Source organism: Prunus persica, chromosome G8, assembly GCF_000346465.2.
Source record: "Prunus persica cultivar Lovell chromosome G8, Prunus_persica_NCBIv2, whole genome shotgun sequence".
In the NCBI taxonomy this organism is placed as follows: domain Eukaryota; kingdom Viridiplantae; phylum Streptophyta; class Magnoliopsida; order Rosales; family Rosaceae; genus Prunus; species Prunus persica.
This window is the reverse complement of record NC_034016.1, coordinates 14,364,048-14,380,639: the sequence shown is the minus strand read 5'-3', so window position 1 is coordinate 14,380,639 and position 16,592 is coordinate 14,364,048. Positions and strand designations below refer to the sequence as shown.

Here is a 16,592-nt window from a genome sequence, read left to right as displayed (position 1 = left end):
TGCAAAATCCCAAAAAGAGGTGCCGTAAATTGACTTCCTTAAGAGCAACTCTAACTAGTGCAGATGCGGTGAGAAGGTTAACAAATTTCACCACACCTCTTCTTCATGGAAATTATATCATACCCAAAAGTACACTTTTGCTTTGTACATTTGTAACATTCATTAGAGATGCCATAACGAAGTGAAATTAACGGTATAAAAAAAAGGTACTCAATAATTTCATTGAAATCATCTGAAAAATGAAGCAAAAAAGATATATATTTTTTTAAATTCCAAAAATGAATGAGAGTTGGGGGAATTTTCTCCATCAAACCTAGAGGGAATCAACCAAACGCAAATGGGCTATCCTTTTTTTAACTATTTCTTTTGAGCATAAAAGTTTATCTAAATATATATATTTTTAAAGTCAATGTGAAATGGAAAATTAGGCATTGTGATCTTAACCGAACTAGATATTGGGGAAAACGAGTAAAAGTTGCGGCCTAAGAAGTTGGGAAAACATGTATTTCATGCTTTTGAAAAAAACTACGGCATACGATTGTGTGACATGACGATGACATAGAGAAATAAATAAATAACCACTACGGAAGAGTCTTACTAGCTAATCATGTTCAAGACTCTGCAAATTTGGCCTGATCAACCCAACTTGGCATAGCATACATGTTCAAACGGATGCTTCAAATAAAATGAGGTTTTCTTCAAAAGGAAGGGCATGTTCTAAAGTATTTTCTCAGCGTCAAAAGCCCTTTTTTTTATATCAATTTGTTGAAATGTTGATATGAGTTACGTCAGTTGTGTAGAGCGATGTCTTTGTTCCTTAGCATTTGAGTCCGATCTCTTCTTTGTAGATTAGAATAATTTAAAATATCGTTTTATTAAATAAATTATTAATTTGTTGAGATAGATATCAAGCTTCTTGTGGGGAAGAGAGAGGGGGGGTGGTGGTGGCATCAAAGCTTTGGGTACCATTAATTCATAAATATTACAGTTTCATTTTTTTTCCATGACACAGTCAATTCGAACAAGATAATACATTTTCTTTTTGTCCTTTTTTGTTGCGTTTCACAGAAAATAAGGGTTTTGAGATATGTGATTTTTGTTTTTAAATTCCTTCATTAATATTGTTTTCTCGTCATGAAAATTGAAAACTAATTATCGAGACTTTAAATTATCCGAACACATATACTCTGTGAAATGATTCATACATGTTTGTTGGCCGGGACAACAAGATAAGTTGGTAAGAATTGAAATAGCCTTTCATTTTTCTATCTCTAGTCGCTCATTCACATTCACGTTTTCTATTTCCTCAACAGCTCTCTTCATATTATTATAATAATAACCCAAAGAGATTAAAGGACTTTGGGGAAACTCAACATAAACAATTTTAATCATTTTTAAGGGAAATAACTAACTCAGCTATAATTATGACAAAGCCCTAAAAATTCTGAATCGAGTCACTTTTTGAGGACAAGACACCACTAAACAAAGTTACAAAAATATACAAATTATCAAATAGTTGACTTAAAGGAAGAGATAAATATCTCAAGGACACAACATGGTTTATAAATCTTGAAGCAAAGATTAGAAATTTAAATAGGGAGGAAAAGAAGAAACTATAAGAGCTGGCTTGCTTGAAAAGTATGCAACCTCATGTTTTTTAATGATTCGAACTATTTATTTATTTTTTATTATAATTTTTTAAATCATCTTTACAACAAATTATTTAAATCCAAATTTGAATTAAATAATTATAATTTTAGTATTTATTTGAAATACATTGTTTGTTTATTTTATTGGTCACAATTAGATATCTTAATAATATTTTGTTTATAAAAATGATCTGTGAATTCCAATCGTTGAAAAAAAATTTGCTGTTGAATGAGTAACAAAGTTAATGACTAGGACCTATTATCATCCTTTCCAACTTGATAATGATGGATGTTTGCCTATAAGGTTAATAAAAGTAGGAAGACAATGAATTTTTAATAGCTTATTTATAAATTTCTGCTACAAAAAACGGCACACGTATCATATAATGTATTATATCTTACACTAGTTAACACAAGAATTAATAATTATGAAATTATCAACTATACTCTCTCAAAACTTGCACACCAATAGTCTTGTTATTTGCTCACAGAGTAATGAACATAATTATGAAAATTAGAAAGGCTCCATTGCCAGAAGATCAGTAATGCCAGCCGCGAAACATTGGGAAGACGGCGAACCTCATCAGTCCGTCCTTACAATGGAGGCCATCGTACTCGCCGCAAGCGAAGTAGTAAGGCTGCCAACTCTTGAGCACAAACTCAAAGCCTTTTCCACCTCCTTGTGTCGGTTTTCCCACCATCTTGGCTTGGCTTAAATCACACTTCATGAAGCTCCAAGGGTTTTGGAACAAGTACACGCTGTGAGGACGTGTGGTGTCATTTGGAGGATCATACTTGAAAACTGCATGTTCATCATGGAAAAAGGGTTGCTTATAGTGAAGCAAATTGCACAGTAGAATTAATGTAATTATGACAAATGTAACTAAGGAAACTTTATGTTGCTTGATAATTTCACGTGTTATGTTGTGTTATCAGGATGTCAATATAGATAACATGCGTAATTGAGCAACTTACAGATATCAATAGAAGACAACATTTCATATGTATAATTAGAGCATGCAGCATGCTAGTAAACTTAAACATCCTTGAACAGAAGCAAGCTTTTTTACTTTCCCCCCAAAATGCTTAAGGAAGCTAAAGATGAACAAAAAGTTGCGAACTCACCTAGAGTGTCATTGATGTAAAATGGGCCATTCTTCCAAGCCCATTGTTTGTAGTCAAATCCGTAATGCCAGTTTTCCGACCCACCAACTGTGATTTTGTTGGGTCCTTTGGTCTCGTTGAGGCCATGGTTGAAACCCCAACCAGTGTAGTTGCCATGTTGCCAATCCTTGTTGGCTGAGCCAACTGCCAGCATTGAAGCAACTAGCACCATAGCTAGGGCTTGTGCAAAATAATGGGAACCCATTATTCACTTTCAAATGCAACTCAAGGAGAAGGAAGATAGATGGAAATTTTAGAGGGTTGAGAGGATGAGACTTGAGAATGAGATTGTGAATTCAAATGTTGGCTAGGGTTCTTATATGTAGGCAGATGGAGTGGTGCAAAACGGCCTAATTGACCCCTTTTCAAAATTGGTTGGTAAGACAAATAAAACATGTTGTCAGTTGTAATGCTTCTTATTAAGCTCAAGTCTCCCTAACTTAGTCCTCCACTAATGTCTCTTTCTCCCTCTCTGACCTCAATTTCATGCTTGGGAGGTCAAAATAATTTTTTTTGCTTTTCTAATGGAGAGAGTTGAATACTTGTTTTGTTGGTGCTCATAATTTCTGCCCTTTCAATAAGTAATGTTTTGATTCTAAGGAAGCAGAATGTAAGAATCAAACTCAGCTTTTCGATGTAGAGATAAAATCACTTTATCATTTGAATTTTTTTTTTATGACCTTTATTATTTGAATAATAAGCCTTCACTTTTAACAAATTATTAGGTTGTAACATATTACAAAATCTGTATTAAATTTTTTTTATAAAAAAAATGAAGCAAAATGGATTAAAAAGAATTCTAAAAATGAATGACAAGGAGAGACAATGGGTTGGTGACTGAGTGAGAGTGGAAGGAATTTTCTCCATCAATCTAGAGGAAAGTCAACCAAATGCAAATGGGTAATCGTTTTAACTATTTCTTTTGAGTTTGAAAGTAGATTGAAATTGCCAACAAGGGTTGGTTCAAGTGATAAGGTACATGCACTTTGTATAACCCCACTACCCAACAGTGTTTAAATTTCGCTGTCAGCAATTTTTGTTGGTGCGCTATTTGTAATTTCTTATATAAATTCATAGCGGTAACAGTTGGTAACAGTTGGTAATTAGGTGCCAGACATAAGTTCTTACAGCTCGAGATTGTGGGTCTGCCTAAGCACTGGTGGTAAAAGTAGCAAATCTCCCTCTAAATTTTTGTTCAAAATATATATATATTGAAATTATTATAATAAAATAAAAATAAAAAAATTTAGTCCAAAATGCAAATGAAAATTTAGGCATTGCGATTTTAAATGAACAAAAGAGTTGGGGAAAACGAGAAAGAATTGCGGCCTAAAATAAGTTGAGGATGCTTAAGGGAAATAGTTGCGCTATAATGATTCTGTGACGTGATGATGACATTCACAAATTAGACAAGTCATGCTATAATATATTTTTTTCTTTGGGTAAAAAGTCTTGGTATAATTATTCCCTTTCTTTTTTAAAATCATGAAAGTCATGTATAATTAGAAACCACAGAGACATGCTATACGATTGTGTGACATGACAATGACATTAGCAAAGGACTAATTTATCAAGTATTATCTCAAATTTTCAATACCAACAAATGGACAGATAATATAGTAGTGATTCATACTTTGTAAATAAATGAAGTTCAAAATTGGAATGTGATTATTTTACCAAATTACACAATGTTAGCCCCAAAATTTGTTGTAACTTGTAACTTTTGTGCATCATATGAAAAGGCTTCCATGTGCTAACTTTGTTGATATTAATTTTTTGGCTTGAATATAGCAGAATTTTAGTAAATTAGTAACATTACGTCGATGTTAGGTGATGTTATAACTAAAAATAAATTTTTTTCAATAAAACCGTTACAAATTTTAAGGAACGAGAATCGAGTATATGATATGTCAAACATAACTATAAATCAGAAAAAAAATTTCTCACACATACACTATAAATATATCATGATAGTTCGAATCTGAGATTTTCGGCAATTCAATGCTTTTTTCCATTTGCTACACCCGATTGGCTTTATGCAAGTTTTTCTATGTACACAAGCACAACCACCAATCATTTTCACTTAAAAGGAAAGTAAAAAGGAGTGTTTCTCTTCTTCTTTTTTGACAGGTGGAGTAACATAATTGGTTGTGAGAAAAGTTTGATCACAGACAAGTCACCTAGGCATCAGCCCTCAAATCAAATCTCAGACCATCCCCTCATTTTCAAATCGGCGCGCTTCCTTCTTTGCCACCCACACTCTCCATTCTCAACTCTCCACTACTCTACTACCACCATCCCCAACGCCAAGTCCGTATTTCCGATCGGACGGTGCCGGAAACATCAGCGATGGGCCCACCGAAGAACGCGGTCCGTTCGATCTCTCAGGAGGCCTTCGACGAGGTGGTGAAGGAGAACGTGGACGATCTCGGCATGGACCCCACCGAGGCCCTCCAAGATGCCATCCAAACCCTAACTCTCCAGGGCGTTGATCTCTCTGGTACACTACTCTTACCCCAATCTCTCCAATACGATTTGTTTTGGTTTCGAATAACTGTAGGAGGAAGAAAAAAAAAACAGAGTGATTGAGTGAAATCAAATTGCCTGCATTTCATTTCCCGCATTTTCTCGGAAACCAAACAGACCCAATTCAGCAAGTGTAGCGTTTATTTCATTTCGTTGTGTAATTTTTGGTTCTTTGTGTGTTACAGGGATTGTCACCTGTGTCCCGGGAGAGGGTAGTGTGAAGGACAACCCTGTGATACATTGTTTGGATAGATTGAACCAGTTGAATGCCGGTCCAAGCAATCAAATCGCCGATGAGACGGTGGAGTTACTTAATAAACTTACAGAGCTCTGTAATTCCAAAGGTTCTGGAAATGCAGCAATTGCCTCTAGAAATGGAGGGGTTGAAATAATTTGTTCTATATGTTCTAAGGTTCAAAAGGGGTGCGAACATGCTATTGTTTCGGCTTTGAAGGCATTGGCTTTTTTGCTTCATGGTATGATGGTTAAATTGGCTTCTTTAGTTTCTTGTGAAATTTGATTTTTTTTAAAAATCATTATATGTATGTTGTGCGTAATTTCTGGGCTTTTGTTCATTTGTAGATTTACAAAGTAGAGAAACGTTTAGGGCAAGTGATGGACCAAAGCTTGTTGTGGGTATTATAACTGATGGATTTGAGAATATAGACATATTGAGTAGTGGTTTTGCTGTCATTGCTGCGGCTGCAACGGGTAATGAGGTTCTAAAAGAGCTATTCGTAGAGCTGAAGATTGAGGAGCTCATTCTGCGAGTATTGAGTGTAAAAAGGGAAGCCAGCATTCAGAGCGTATATGATGCTATATGGGTTCTCTTAACACCTGATGATAATCGCGTTTTGGCTTCGCAAGTAAGTTGAGGTTTATTGCAAAATTCCAGAAGCTTCTGCAGTGAGGCAAACCTTTTTAAGTCAAGTGTTACATGCTACAAATTCAAAAGAGAAACACATTCCTTATAAAAACAATGTTGTGAATTTCAGGTCTTTGGTTATGCCCGGAAATTTGCCAAAATTGGAATTGCCAGAGCTCTAGTCGACTCAATACGTGCAGGGCTTAGCTCATCTAGTCTTGTTTCAGCAAGCATCGCTTTGAAGGCTGTTGCTGTCAATGTAAGAATGTTATCTGATACGATGCCAATTTAGAGTGATGTTTTAATTACAATTGTATGGCCTTTTATATTTTAGTCAGTGTGAAACATTTTGGAATTCCAATTTAGACTTTGTTAGGCGGATCAATCCCATATTTTCATATAATGGAAAGGTTTTTTTTTTAAATATTATTTTTTTATCATTATATCTCATGCAAATATGTCTCATAGCAGTAACAACTGATAATATTTTGATTGGGGATACAATCTTAGCCTCTTCATCTAATTTGTATATGGATTGTTACTAATTACAAATGTGATATATTGTACACTATATTTTCTTATTCTAATTCTTTTAATTATTGGTCTTCATTTTTCCACAGGATGAAATATGCACCTCCATTTCCGAAAATGGTGGAGTTGATGCTGTTCTCGTATGTATTGATGACAGCAGTGAACAAGGCAACAAGACTGTTGCTAAAGTTTGCTGTTCTTTGCTCTGCAAGGTCTAAATCACATTTATAACCTTGATTAAGTGAAATTATTTTCTATTTTTCTTTTGAGAAACCATTGGCACGGTGTACCTCTCACATTCGTTCTTTAATAACTCATATGTGAGCGATTGAAGGTCACAAGAGAAAAACCTATTTTACTGACAGTGAAGACTTAAAGCAGTTTTAAGGTTTTATCTAGAACTCTTGGGCCACAATTCTTGGAAGTAAATACATTATCTATTGCTTTGTTCTATATAAACTCTTGGTATTAATTACAAAGTGGTAGATGCGTTGAGTTGTCTTCAGTATTACTTAGAAAATTGCACATGCTACTGTCTGGTGAAGCTTGTTGGGTCCTCTTATATATTGTTATATTTTAGTTGGCAGGAAGTGACGCAAATAAGACAGCCATTGTTGAGAAGAAGGGTATGGATAGGCTAATTAAACTGTCGGCTAGATTTTTTGATGACCCATCTGTCCTGCAAGAGGTAATGAAACTGCAATTGTTTCATATTGAATTTGCATATTTTTTGGACTAATTATGTGGCTGAGGTACCAATTCAATTGAATTCCGAGTTCATATGCCATTATGTGGTTAGATGTTAGCTTTATTGTCTGAGTGCTTCAACTGTTAATTGTTTCCCCTGTTCTCGAATGCATGTTAGGTTTTAGTTGTGTCTGACACTGTACAGTTGATTGAATGGCTTTAATGGCTCTAGATATGGCAGTTTGAACATGTTTATTAACATACCTGAAATCAAAACATGCTTATTAATGGCAAAGTGCTATTTCTTCTCTGTTTAAGTATTATTTGCAAGAATTCTGAACAAAATATTATTAGTGATCAGATCCTCGCGAGAATAATGTTGTAATGACTTCCCGAGCAACTACTAACTGTGATGTGATCTTCATTTCAGTCTTACATTTATTCCGTAGCTCAACCTTTGCATTAATTATTTCCATTATGGTACAGATCATGGCTGTTATTTCTGTACTCTCCTTAAGGTCCCCAGAAAATGCTGCACGTGCCATTGAAGCTGGGGCTGGAGAACTTGCCCTCCAAGCTATGCAGAAGTTTCCTGCAGCACAGCAAATGCAGAAGAATTCCTGTCTCATGATCCGGAATCTGGTCGCAAGAAATGCAGCCAACAGGCAAGTCTTTTTGTTATAAACCCATCTCCCTCTCGTTTTCGTATCAGTATCCCGTATTTTTAATCATACTATGCATGCCATTCATTTGTGCTCTCGTTTTAACCTAACTGTTCCGACGTCATCTTTTTCACTGCACAGAACTCTTCTGCTCAATAGCGGTGTTGAGAAACACATAAGGGTGGCCAAGCAAAACCATGTAAGTTGTAAGGAAGCCGCTACTGACGCACTAAGGGATCTCGGACTTGATGATTACAACGTTTGAATTTTCAGAGTGGATATACTCCGTTCCCTTGAACCCAGTGGCAGATTCAGGATTATGTGCCCAAGAGAGCTTAGTGTAAAAGTTCAGAAATTTTTCTACAAAGAAAATAATGCTAAAAATGCCTATTAATCCGTCATTTGAAATTTTTAATTTTAAATTATCCATCAATATGATTCATATTCATAAATTTCATTACATAAAAAAAAAATTATCAATATCAACAATATATATTATCACTATAAATTTATTAATTTAAATTTTGACTTGCTTATTTGTACTTTAAAAAAAGGGTGGCACAAGATGTTGGTGGTGATCACCAATGGGCCACCGGTGAAGAGTTGATGGAGGTTGTCGGAGGTTAGGGGGTTGGGAGAGGTTAGGATTTGAGAGGGAAGGGCTGTGAAATTGGGAATGAAGGGTTGGGACGGGTCGTGCAAAGTCGGTGGGTATTGTGTGTGTGTGTTCTTTTTTATTTATTTATTTTATTTTATAAATCTGGCCCAAAATGACGTCGTTTTGAGGCCAGGTTAATTAAAAAAAATTGACTAAGCCTTGGACCAAACGACGTCGTTTGGCAAGGCTAGTTTTAAAAAGACGCGCAGCGCGCGAGCGCAAGGCACAGTGCAGCTACGCAGCAGAGGAATGGATGGCTTGGGACTTTCGTGGAGCACTTGGTGTGCATACGAGGGGTCGCCCAGCCGTCCAAGGGGGCTTTCATGGAGTCCCTTGCCAAATTTTTAGCCTTCCAAGGAGACGTCCGACCCCTCTTGTCTCAATGTGCATTCGCCCTTGCTTAAACCACAATTTTGCATGCCCAAATTGATTTTCCCTGTTTCCTTTGGCTCTTTTTGCTTGAGGGTAGCGTTCATGTATCTTATGCGATAGTATGTTGTTACACGCTCCTCTTGTTGCTATACATGGTACAACACTCGGGAATATTTTGATTTTATGAAATTCAACTTGTTTTCTTTTAAGAGTTCCTACTCATAAGAAAATGAGGGGAAGTACTTTCCCAATAAAAATACCGGTACTTACACTACTTGATTAACTCGTCAAGTACTAAAATAACTTATATACAGTACAACGTACTACATGTTACATAACACTAGATTAAAAATAGAACACATGGAATATTCACTCCATTGAGAGGTATGTCCACCTAAAATTTCTAAGTTGTCAAACACTCTGATATGTGTGTGAGGTAGACGTGACCCACCAAAAAACGAGAAAAAGAGGTAAACGGCGGTGATGTGGAGCCACCAGATCCAACTTTTAAGTCAAAAAAGGTGATGGTGAATATGTGACTTGCACTAATCTGACAAGACAAAAATTCAACCCTAAGAATGATGCAACTTGATAACCAATCTCAGTTCGCCAGCTGTCTTCCCTCAGATCCTTAAAAACCAAGAACGTGCAATATACAGAAAGTTTTACGATCTTTTTGGGTTTTGACAAAAGCACCAGATAAGTATTTTTTTCATTTGCAACCTAATTCTGAAGTGTTCACATAAATTTGGTGTATTTGTCCTAAAGTTGAGATTAACTTTCAACCAAAAAAGACTTTAATTTTTCTGCAATAAATATAAGCTGTACTAGCATGTGCATGGGTCACATGATTTTTGCCTATAACAGTAGTTGAGCGTGACCGGAATTTATTACAAGGCTCGCATTAATCAATGCATAATCTTGCACGACTGATGTTAACATAATTCATGACAATAAAAACTAATTAGTTAACACATAATATCTACCATAAAAAAAGAAAAAATGGGGCTCAAGTGAAAGTTTGTCTATCTCACCATCATATCAACAAATGCTTCCAGCATGTAACAGGACAAAATTGTTTGGTTTAACGTTTGATCAAGTTACAACTCATTGGCTTTTTGCAAGTTCCAAATAGTAACGCTGTCTTGCTAGGAAAAAGAAAAACAAAAGAGGGGAGAAGTTCAATTAGATGAGCTTCAAGCTTTAATTCTTTACAGGTAAATTTTCTTGCAAGGATCAGACTTATTCTCCTATGATCTGGAGCGACCTGCGAAATAGGAAGGTGTTAAAGTAAATAAAGATCCGTGAACGAACTACAAAAACATACAAACCAAATTTGAAGTCTAAAATACAGAAGCAATACTGATATGGAACCAATAGCTGAATGAACCTATTCTCCAAATTCTATATGGAACTTACAAAAAACTGTAAATATATAAACAAAATACATTTCTTGCCAACCTAAACTATTTGATTGTGTTAAAATCATATTTGAATGTGTGGTCCTAATTCGCAGTCGAACAACATTGTATGCTAGATATCTGTCAAAAAACATTACAATGTATATACATTGTGTATATCTAACATATTGTCACGCAATGTTTGAGAAAATATAGAGAGGACAGAATATTCAGTACCTGATTTTCCCTCGAGAAAATCAGGGCTTGTGACAAAATAAGTCTGAACCAGTTGACACTAGGTATGATTGGACTCCAAAGCATTTGTAAATTCAAGGTAAAGGCAGCCTGTATTGGCAAATTACATTAGGCAGTGATTCTTAATATCAATGTTGAGTCATAGGTTGAAAAAAAATCAAACCAAACAGTATCTTACGTACCAGTTGACTGCCGAAGTGCTACTTTTGGAACATCTTGCTGTAGGCCTTCTTCTCCTTATCACGTCTATCAGAAATCTGTCCAAAAATTATGAAATAAGAAATCTCTAACATCTATTTCCGCAGAATTTCACAAGTCTGGTTTAATATACGGACCTTCTTCTTTGCAGCGGCAAGCTCCTTCTTTATTCCAGCTGAAGATCAAAAGTAAACCACAGTAAGTTTTGGCAAACAGGTAAGCCCAACTTGCAAAGTATTCGCATCAACTTGACCATTTATGCCTTTAATAAAAGAATATTAATAAACCTAACCAATTAGGAGGCGGTTACAAAGTACTAAAGCAAAAGTATTCTCCTCCTCTGACAAGAACTTCTTGTTAATTATATTGAGACTGCTAATTGCTCTCCATCGAAAATATAACAAAACGTTGGATTCAGATTGTTCAACTCCATTACCACTCACGTTCAAATTTATGACTCTCCATAGTTTATCTACTGCTCACCATCTTTTTTCTCAAACCACTAAAACTGGCATTAAAATAAAGCCTTAGGCTTATGACAAAGAACTCTGTCCATACCATCAGTTGGCTCCAGATCCAATGCCCTTTTGAAGCTTTCAACTGCAGCATCAATATCATTAAGCGCCATGTATGCCTGACAGACAGAAGGAACATAGCCATCAGGATATAAGGACGCAATCCACTAAACTTCCCATCAGTAACTTAACAACCAGCAACAATAGTGAAGGCAATATTCACAAATTTCATAAATAACAATAAAGGCAGACTGCATGGATAAGACACTGGAAATATAGCATTAAATGCACCAGGAAGTGAAGAGTGATACAACTTTAAGTAGATACAGGACCACCGTGGCATACATGCATAAACATAAGATACTAACCTGACCTTGGCGAAACAAAGCCTTAACATTATCTTCTCCATCCCTCATTGCAAAGTCGGTGTCTAACAGTGCTCCTTTCAGGTCCCCCAATTTCAATTTACAAGCCTAGAACAACTTACCAATCATGGTAAGTAGTTAGACAAAATGCAATAGAAATACAATAAAAACAGGAAAGAATTTACAGTAATGGGATATGCTTTTAAGAAGCAGAAGAAGGGCATAAGAACTTCATCACTGCAATTTGTTCCCCAAACAAAAGAAAACCATTGATTTAGGAAGAGTAGTAATGAGTTATGTAACTAAGTTGGAAGGTTATGTACATATCATGACAGTTTAAAGTACAACATATATCATGTTCAAGCAATAATCAAGTCCTGCCAACCTTTTATATTGGCATCTAAACCCTTTTTAAAATACCCTGTTTTTTACATTAAAAATTCAAATAGATAGTCATTCTAGAGAGAAATTACTTTCATAATACAATTTCAACTAAAATGATCAATATATTATACCATAAAGCCAACACAAAAACGATAACTTACAGAGCTGTTTGTGAAAATCTGTGACTTGGTCTTTCTCAAACTTGAACTCCTCTCTGCAGAGTCGCAGGGGGAACGAAGTAAATCATGAGATAGAAACTTGTTGTCCAATACAATTAGGAAATAAACAGATTACAGAATTTTAGAAGAGCAAATTCACCTTCATCAATTCCATCTTTCTCCCAGCAAATATCCAGATAGCGTAAAGACTTTCGGTACTTTTTAAGAGCCATCTTATAGTCTTGTTTCTGCTAACAGTAAATATCACCTTTTCAGTACAATCACTTATTTCTTTGTTTACTTTCTTCTTTTTTTTTGGGGGAGGGGGCGGTGGATGGAATAAACATCAGAAAGATCAATAGACTGTAACTTAACATGAACATTACCTTATAATATTCATTACCAAAAGCCTTAATTGACTCTACAGAGGTCATCCACCAAGAAAGATCAATAGGACTCTCATCAATATCGGCTGGCCAATCAGGATAAATATCACCATCTTTGAAAAGATTAGAAACTCCGTCATCTTCCCCCTCAGCAATTTCTCCACAATCCGCAATTATAACATCAACATTGGGACAATCACTATCAGCAGTGGTTATGTGCTCAATTGAACGGACAACTCCCATTCCTTTAACTACCTTCCCAAAAACAACATGTTTCCCATCTAGATGAGAAGTGCGAGTTGTTGTGATGAAAAACTGAGACCCATTGGTGTCCTGACCAGAATTAGCCATCGATAACATGCCTTTCCTTTCGTGTTTCAATTCAAAATTTTCATCCTCAAATTTCAATCCATATATAGATTCTCCCCCAGTACCATCTCCAGCAGAAATATCACCCCCTTGAATCATAAAACCTTTGATAACACGATGAAAACGAACTCCCTGATATGACATGGGAATAACAGAAGATTTTCACAGCAATACATTTAACATATCCCAAGGCAGCTAATGAACCGCTATACAAACTGAAAAAGCACATTACAGTAAAAACAAAAAACAAGGAGTTACAATAGGATATCATTTTTTCGCCCATTGATTGTCCAGCCTTCAAAGTTTCTATGAGTTTCAACAGTCTGTATGAAATTTCATTTTCCTTTCAACACATATAATCGACCCTGGTAAACAATTAACTTTTCTTTATCAACAATCACAATTCTTTATTAAAATATCCCAAAAATTACGGATGAACAGTAACTAAATGAGCCTCTTTAAGACACAACAAAAAATCTTTGATACGATTGTCTTCACAGGTACTCCGATGGCAAATGACTCTGAGCATATAAGAAGCTGGTTGTACAAAACCACAATCACCAAAGAAAGCAACAACAAAAAGTTGCAGTTTTGCAAATGAACGTATCCTTAAACAAAGATTAATGACACATAAAACCAATCAAAATGGAAAACCCAGAAGTTCTGCATATCAATCAAGACTTTCTCAGTCTTTTACATCATAAAAACAAGTAGTAAAAAGAACCCAAGATGCATTAACAAACATACAAACATAAACAAAGAAAGAAACAGTGAAAAAGAGAGGACCTTGTAATGGAGAGGAGCACCAGTGTTTGGTCCAATGCCCTTCTCACCAGTACAGAGAGCTCTGAAATTCTCGGCGGTTTTAGGCACCGCATCATTGTAAAGCTCCACCACTATCCGGCCTTCAAGTTCTTCTCCTATGCTAATGTCAAGAAAGCACCTTGGCCTTCCCATCTCAGCAGAGTTTCCCTTGTAGAGTTCTTCTAGATTATTCTCTTGCGTCTCTTCCAGTTCTCTCTCAAATGACAAATGTAGTGGGAAACAGAGTTAGTAAAACCCTATTTATTTATATCTCTCCTGCCAACTTTTCCAATGCCGCTCTGTTTTGATTGTTTCTGTTTCTTTTATTTATTTTTATTACATGTTGTCCCCCTCAATATGGGGCCCTCCCTAAATCAATCACCATTAGTAGTCGCACTTGACATACAAGTCAATTATTTCCTACCAATTATAGCATCTTCAATAATAATAGCAAATTAATCTTTTTAAGTAAAATTTTATTGAAATACGTGATAATTTGAAAAGATTTATTTGCTATTTCTATAATTTGTAAATTCAACAAACTCTTCAATTCAATTAGTGCAATGTTATTGAGAAAAATGAAAAATACGAAAATATTTGAAGTATGTCTATTATTTGAAAATAAAAAGTGTAGGCTTTTATCATTTTCAATGTTAATTTTGTCTTTTCAAAGCAAAATTAAATATTTTAAAGAGCATATGTCAACTAATCAATCATGAATAGAGAGAAAAAGAGTTGTAGCTTTGATGACTAAGTTTGATAATTCTGTTGGAGAGAATTTTGGTTATGTGACTCACTTATTTTAGCATTACAAAGCTGTTGAAGAAGCTATTAAAGATGCTATAGCCTCTTCAACAACTTTGTGATGATCAAATAGGTGAGTTTAATAGTATCTTCAACAGCTTTGTGATGATCAAATAGGTGAGTCACATCATAAAAAGTCTCTCTAAGAATCTTGTCAAAGTCAGTCATTAAAGCTTCAATATATTTATCTATCTTCATGACTAATAAGTTGACATTAGCTCTTCAAAAATTTTACTTTAGAAAAATAAAACCTACCTTGAAAATGTTAAAAATATGAATTTTTTTATTTTCAAATAATGAATTTATAGGCATTTTTCATATGTTTTCATATTTTTCATTATTTTCCATAATATTGCATTACTTGATAATTAAAGAGTCAGATGGAGCAAAAATTATTCAAGGTTGGAGCAAAAAATATTCAAATATTAAATAAACCTTTTCAAATTGCCACATTGGTCAACAAACTTTAATTTTAAGAGTTTAATTTGCTACTACTATTGGAGATGCTCTAATTATTACAATACAATGAACTTGTAGTTCAAGTGCTCACGAGTTTTCATACTGTTGCACTCATGGTATCAATTTCCATTGTATCAAAAGAAATCAAAAATTAAGCTTGGTCATTTTGTTTTCATTTCATGTATAAGGCTTACCCCAACTTGATATGTTCAATCAATTATGTTGAGCTATAAAGTTAAGATTAGGACAATCAAATTTCATACTCTTAGAGCATCTCCAACCGATATGTAAAAAGTGCCACATAAATATTTAATGGCTAGAAATAACATCTCATATCACTCCAACCGAATTGCCAAAGCTAATGTGGAATGAAGGCTAGAGGTTCAGCCGTTACTTTTGACATCCCAAAAGTAAGATGTCAAATAAATATTTTATTTGAAAAAAAAAGAATATTTTATTATTTTTTAAAGACAACTGGCCGTTACTTTCATTTTTTTTTCTTTTTTCTTTTTTTCTTTTTTATCTTGAATGATTTGACTGTTACAAATTTGTTTCCTTCTTTCTCTTTTCAATTTAAATCAACACTGAAATGTAATAAAATAATAAATTTAATTTGATATATCTTGTAGAGTGTAAAACTGCGTAAATGTCAAATTACCATATCAATCATCAAATTTAAATTTAATAATTAATATTTAACATATCCGTTGAAGATGCTCTTATATTATTTTTTATCCACGAAAATAGGGGAATTCGGACATATAAAACATAACAAAAGGTGTTTCTCTTTGTTAACAAAGAAAACTTTTATCATTTAATTACTCATAATTATTTATTGCTTCTGAGCTCGTGCTCGTGCGTTTACGTCGGTTAAAGGCTGCGTCGAAAAGTGATTTGTCTGAGTGTGTCTTGTCTGTCTGGGTGTTGTGGTCGCATTGCCAAAGTGGTGGAACCAACGTTTATGCCAATGCCAATAACAAACAACTAATTAATAATTATTGTCCTTTCGCCAAAAAAAAAAAAAAAAAATTTATTGTCTTCTTCTCTTTAAAAGTGGGATCTAATGAAACTCTGGAAGCTCTGTAATTTATCTCATACTCAAAAACCGAGGATAACAGAAACAGGATCTTCTACTCTTGGTTTTTGGGTTTTATTGTGTTTATGCCTAAAAAGATGTTGTTTTTGGTTTACCACATTATTCTTGATTTTCAAGTCTATATACTTGAGATTTATATATATATATATTAGTGATATTTTATTTTAAATTAATTTAAACTACGAGAATGTGGATTCGAATTTGGATACAGAGTGGGAAGCACATCTACTCTAGATTTTTAAGAGAAAAACAATAATTGTATTCATAAATTAGGCACAAAGATCA

At 34.6% G+C, this 16,592-nt stretch overlaps 3 protein-coding genes across 4 annotated transcripts; 1 reads left to right on the top strand and 2 right to left on the bottom strand.

Annotated features, from left to right (window-relative positions):
• Window positions 1,988-3,086, bottom strand: LOC18767496. The gene is made up of 2 exons (XM_007199910.2): window positions 2,775-3,086; window positions 1,988-2,451 (listed from the first exon to the last, which is right to left on the bottom strand). Exons 1-2 carry the CDS (start codon window positions 3,016-3,018, stop codon window positions 2,189-2,191), a joined length of 507 nt encoding a protein of 168 aa, XP_007199972.2. The 5' UTR covers window positions 3,019-3,086; the 3' UTR covers window positions 1,988-2,188.
• Window positions 5,030-8,596, top strand: LOC18767327 (armadillo repeat-containing protein 6). Its single transcript, XM_020553882.1, has 8 exons — window positions 5,030-5,313; window positions 5,525-5,815; window positions 5,922-6,205; window positions 6,335-6,463; window positions 6,825-6,947; window positions 7,316-7,423; window positions 7,909-8,087; window positions 8,226-8,596. The coding sequence occupies exons 1-8, from the start codon at window positions 5,163-5,165 to the stop codon at window positions 8,347-8,349; spliced, it is 1,389 nt and encodes a 462-aa protein (XP_020409471.1). The 5' UTR covers window positions 5,030-5,162; the 3' UTR covers window positions 8,350-8,596.
• Window positions 10,120-14,185, bottom strand: LOC18766618 (peptidyl-prolyl cis-trans isomerase CYP40). Of its 2 annotated transcripts, XM_020569538.1 has the most exons (10): window positions 13,931-14,185; window positions 12,776-13,276; window positions 12,550-12,637; window positions 12,393-12,445; window positions 11,851-11,955; window positions 11,526-11,601; window positions 11,105-11,142; window positions 10,952-11,026; window positions 10,752-10,859; window positions 10,120-10,381 (listed from the first exon to the last, which is right to left on the bottom strand). In XM_020569538.1, exons 1-8 carry the CDS (start codon window positions 14,099-14,101, stop codon window positions 10,970-10,972), a joined length of 1,089 nt encoding a protein of 362 aa, XP_020425127.1. In that variant the 5' UTR covers window positions 14,102-14,185; the 3' UTR covers window positions 10,120-10,381; window positions 10,752-10,859; window positions 10,952-10,969. The 2 variants fall into 2 exon arrangements, with proteins under 2 accessions (XP_020425127.1, XP_007201325.1); XM_007201263.2 differs by lacking the exon at window positions 10,752-10,859 and having other exon boundaries at window positions 13,931-14,101.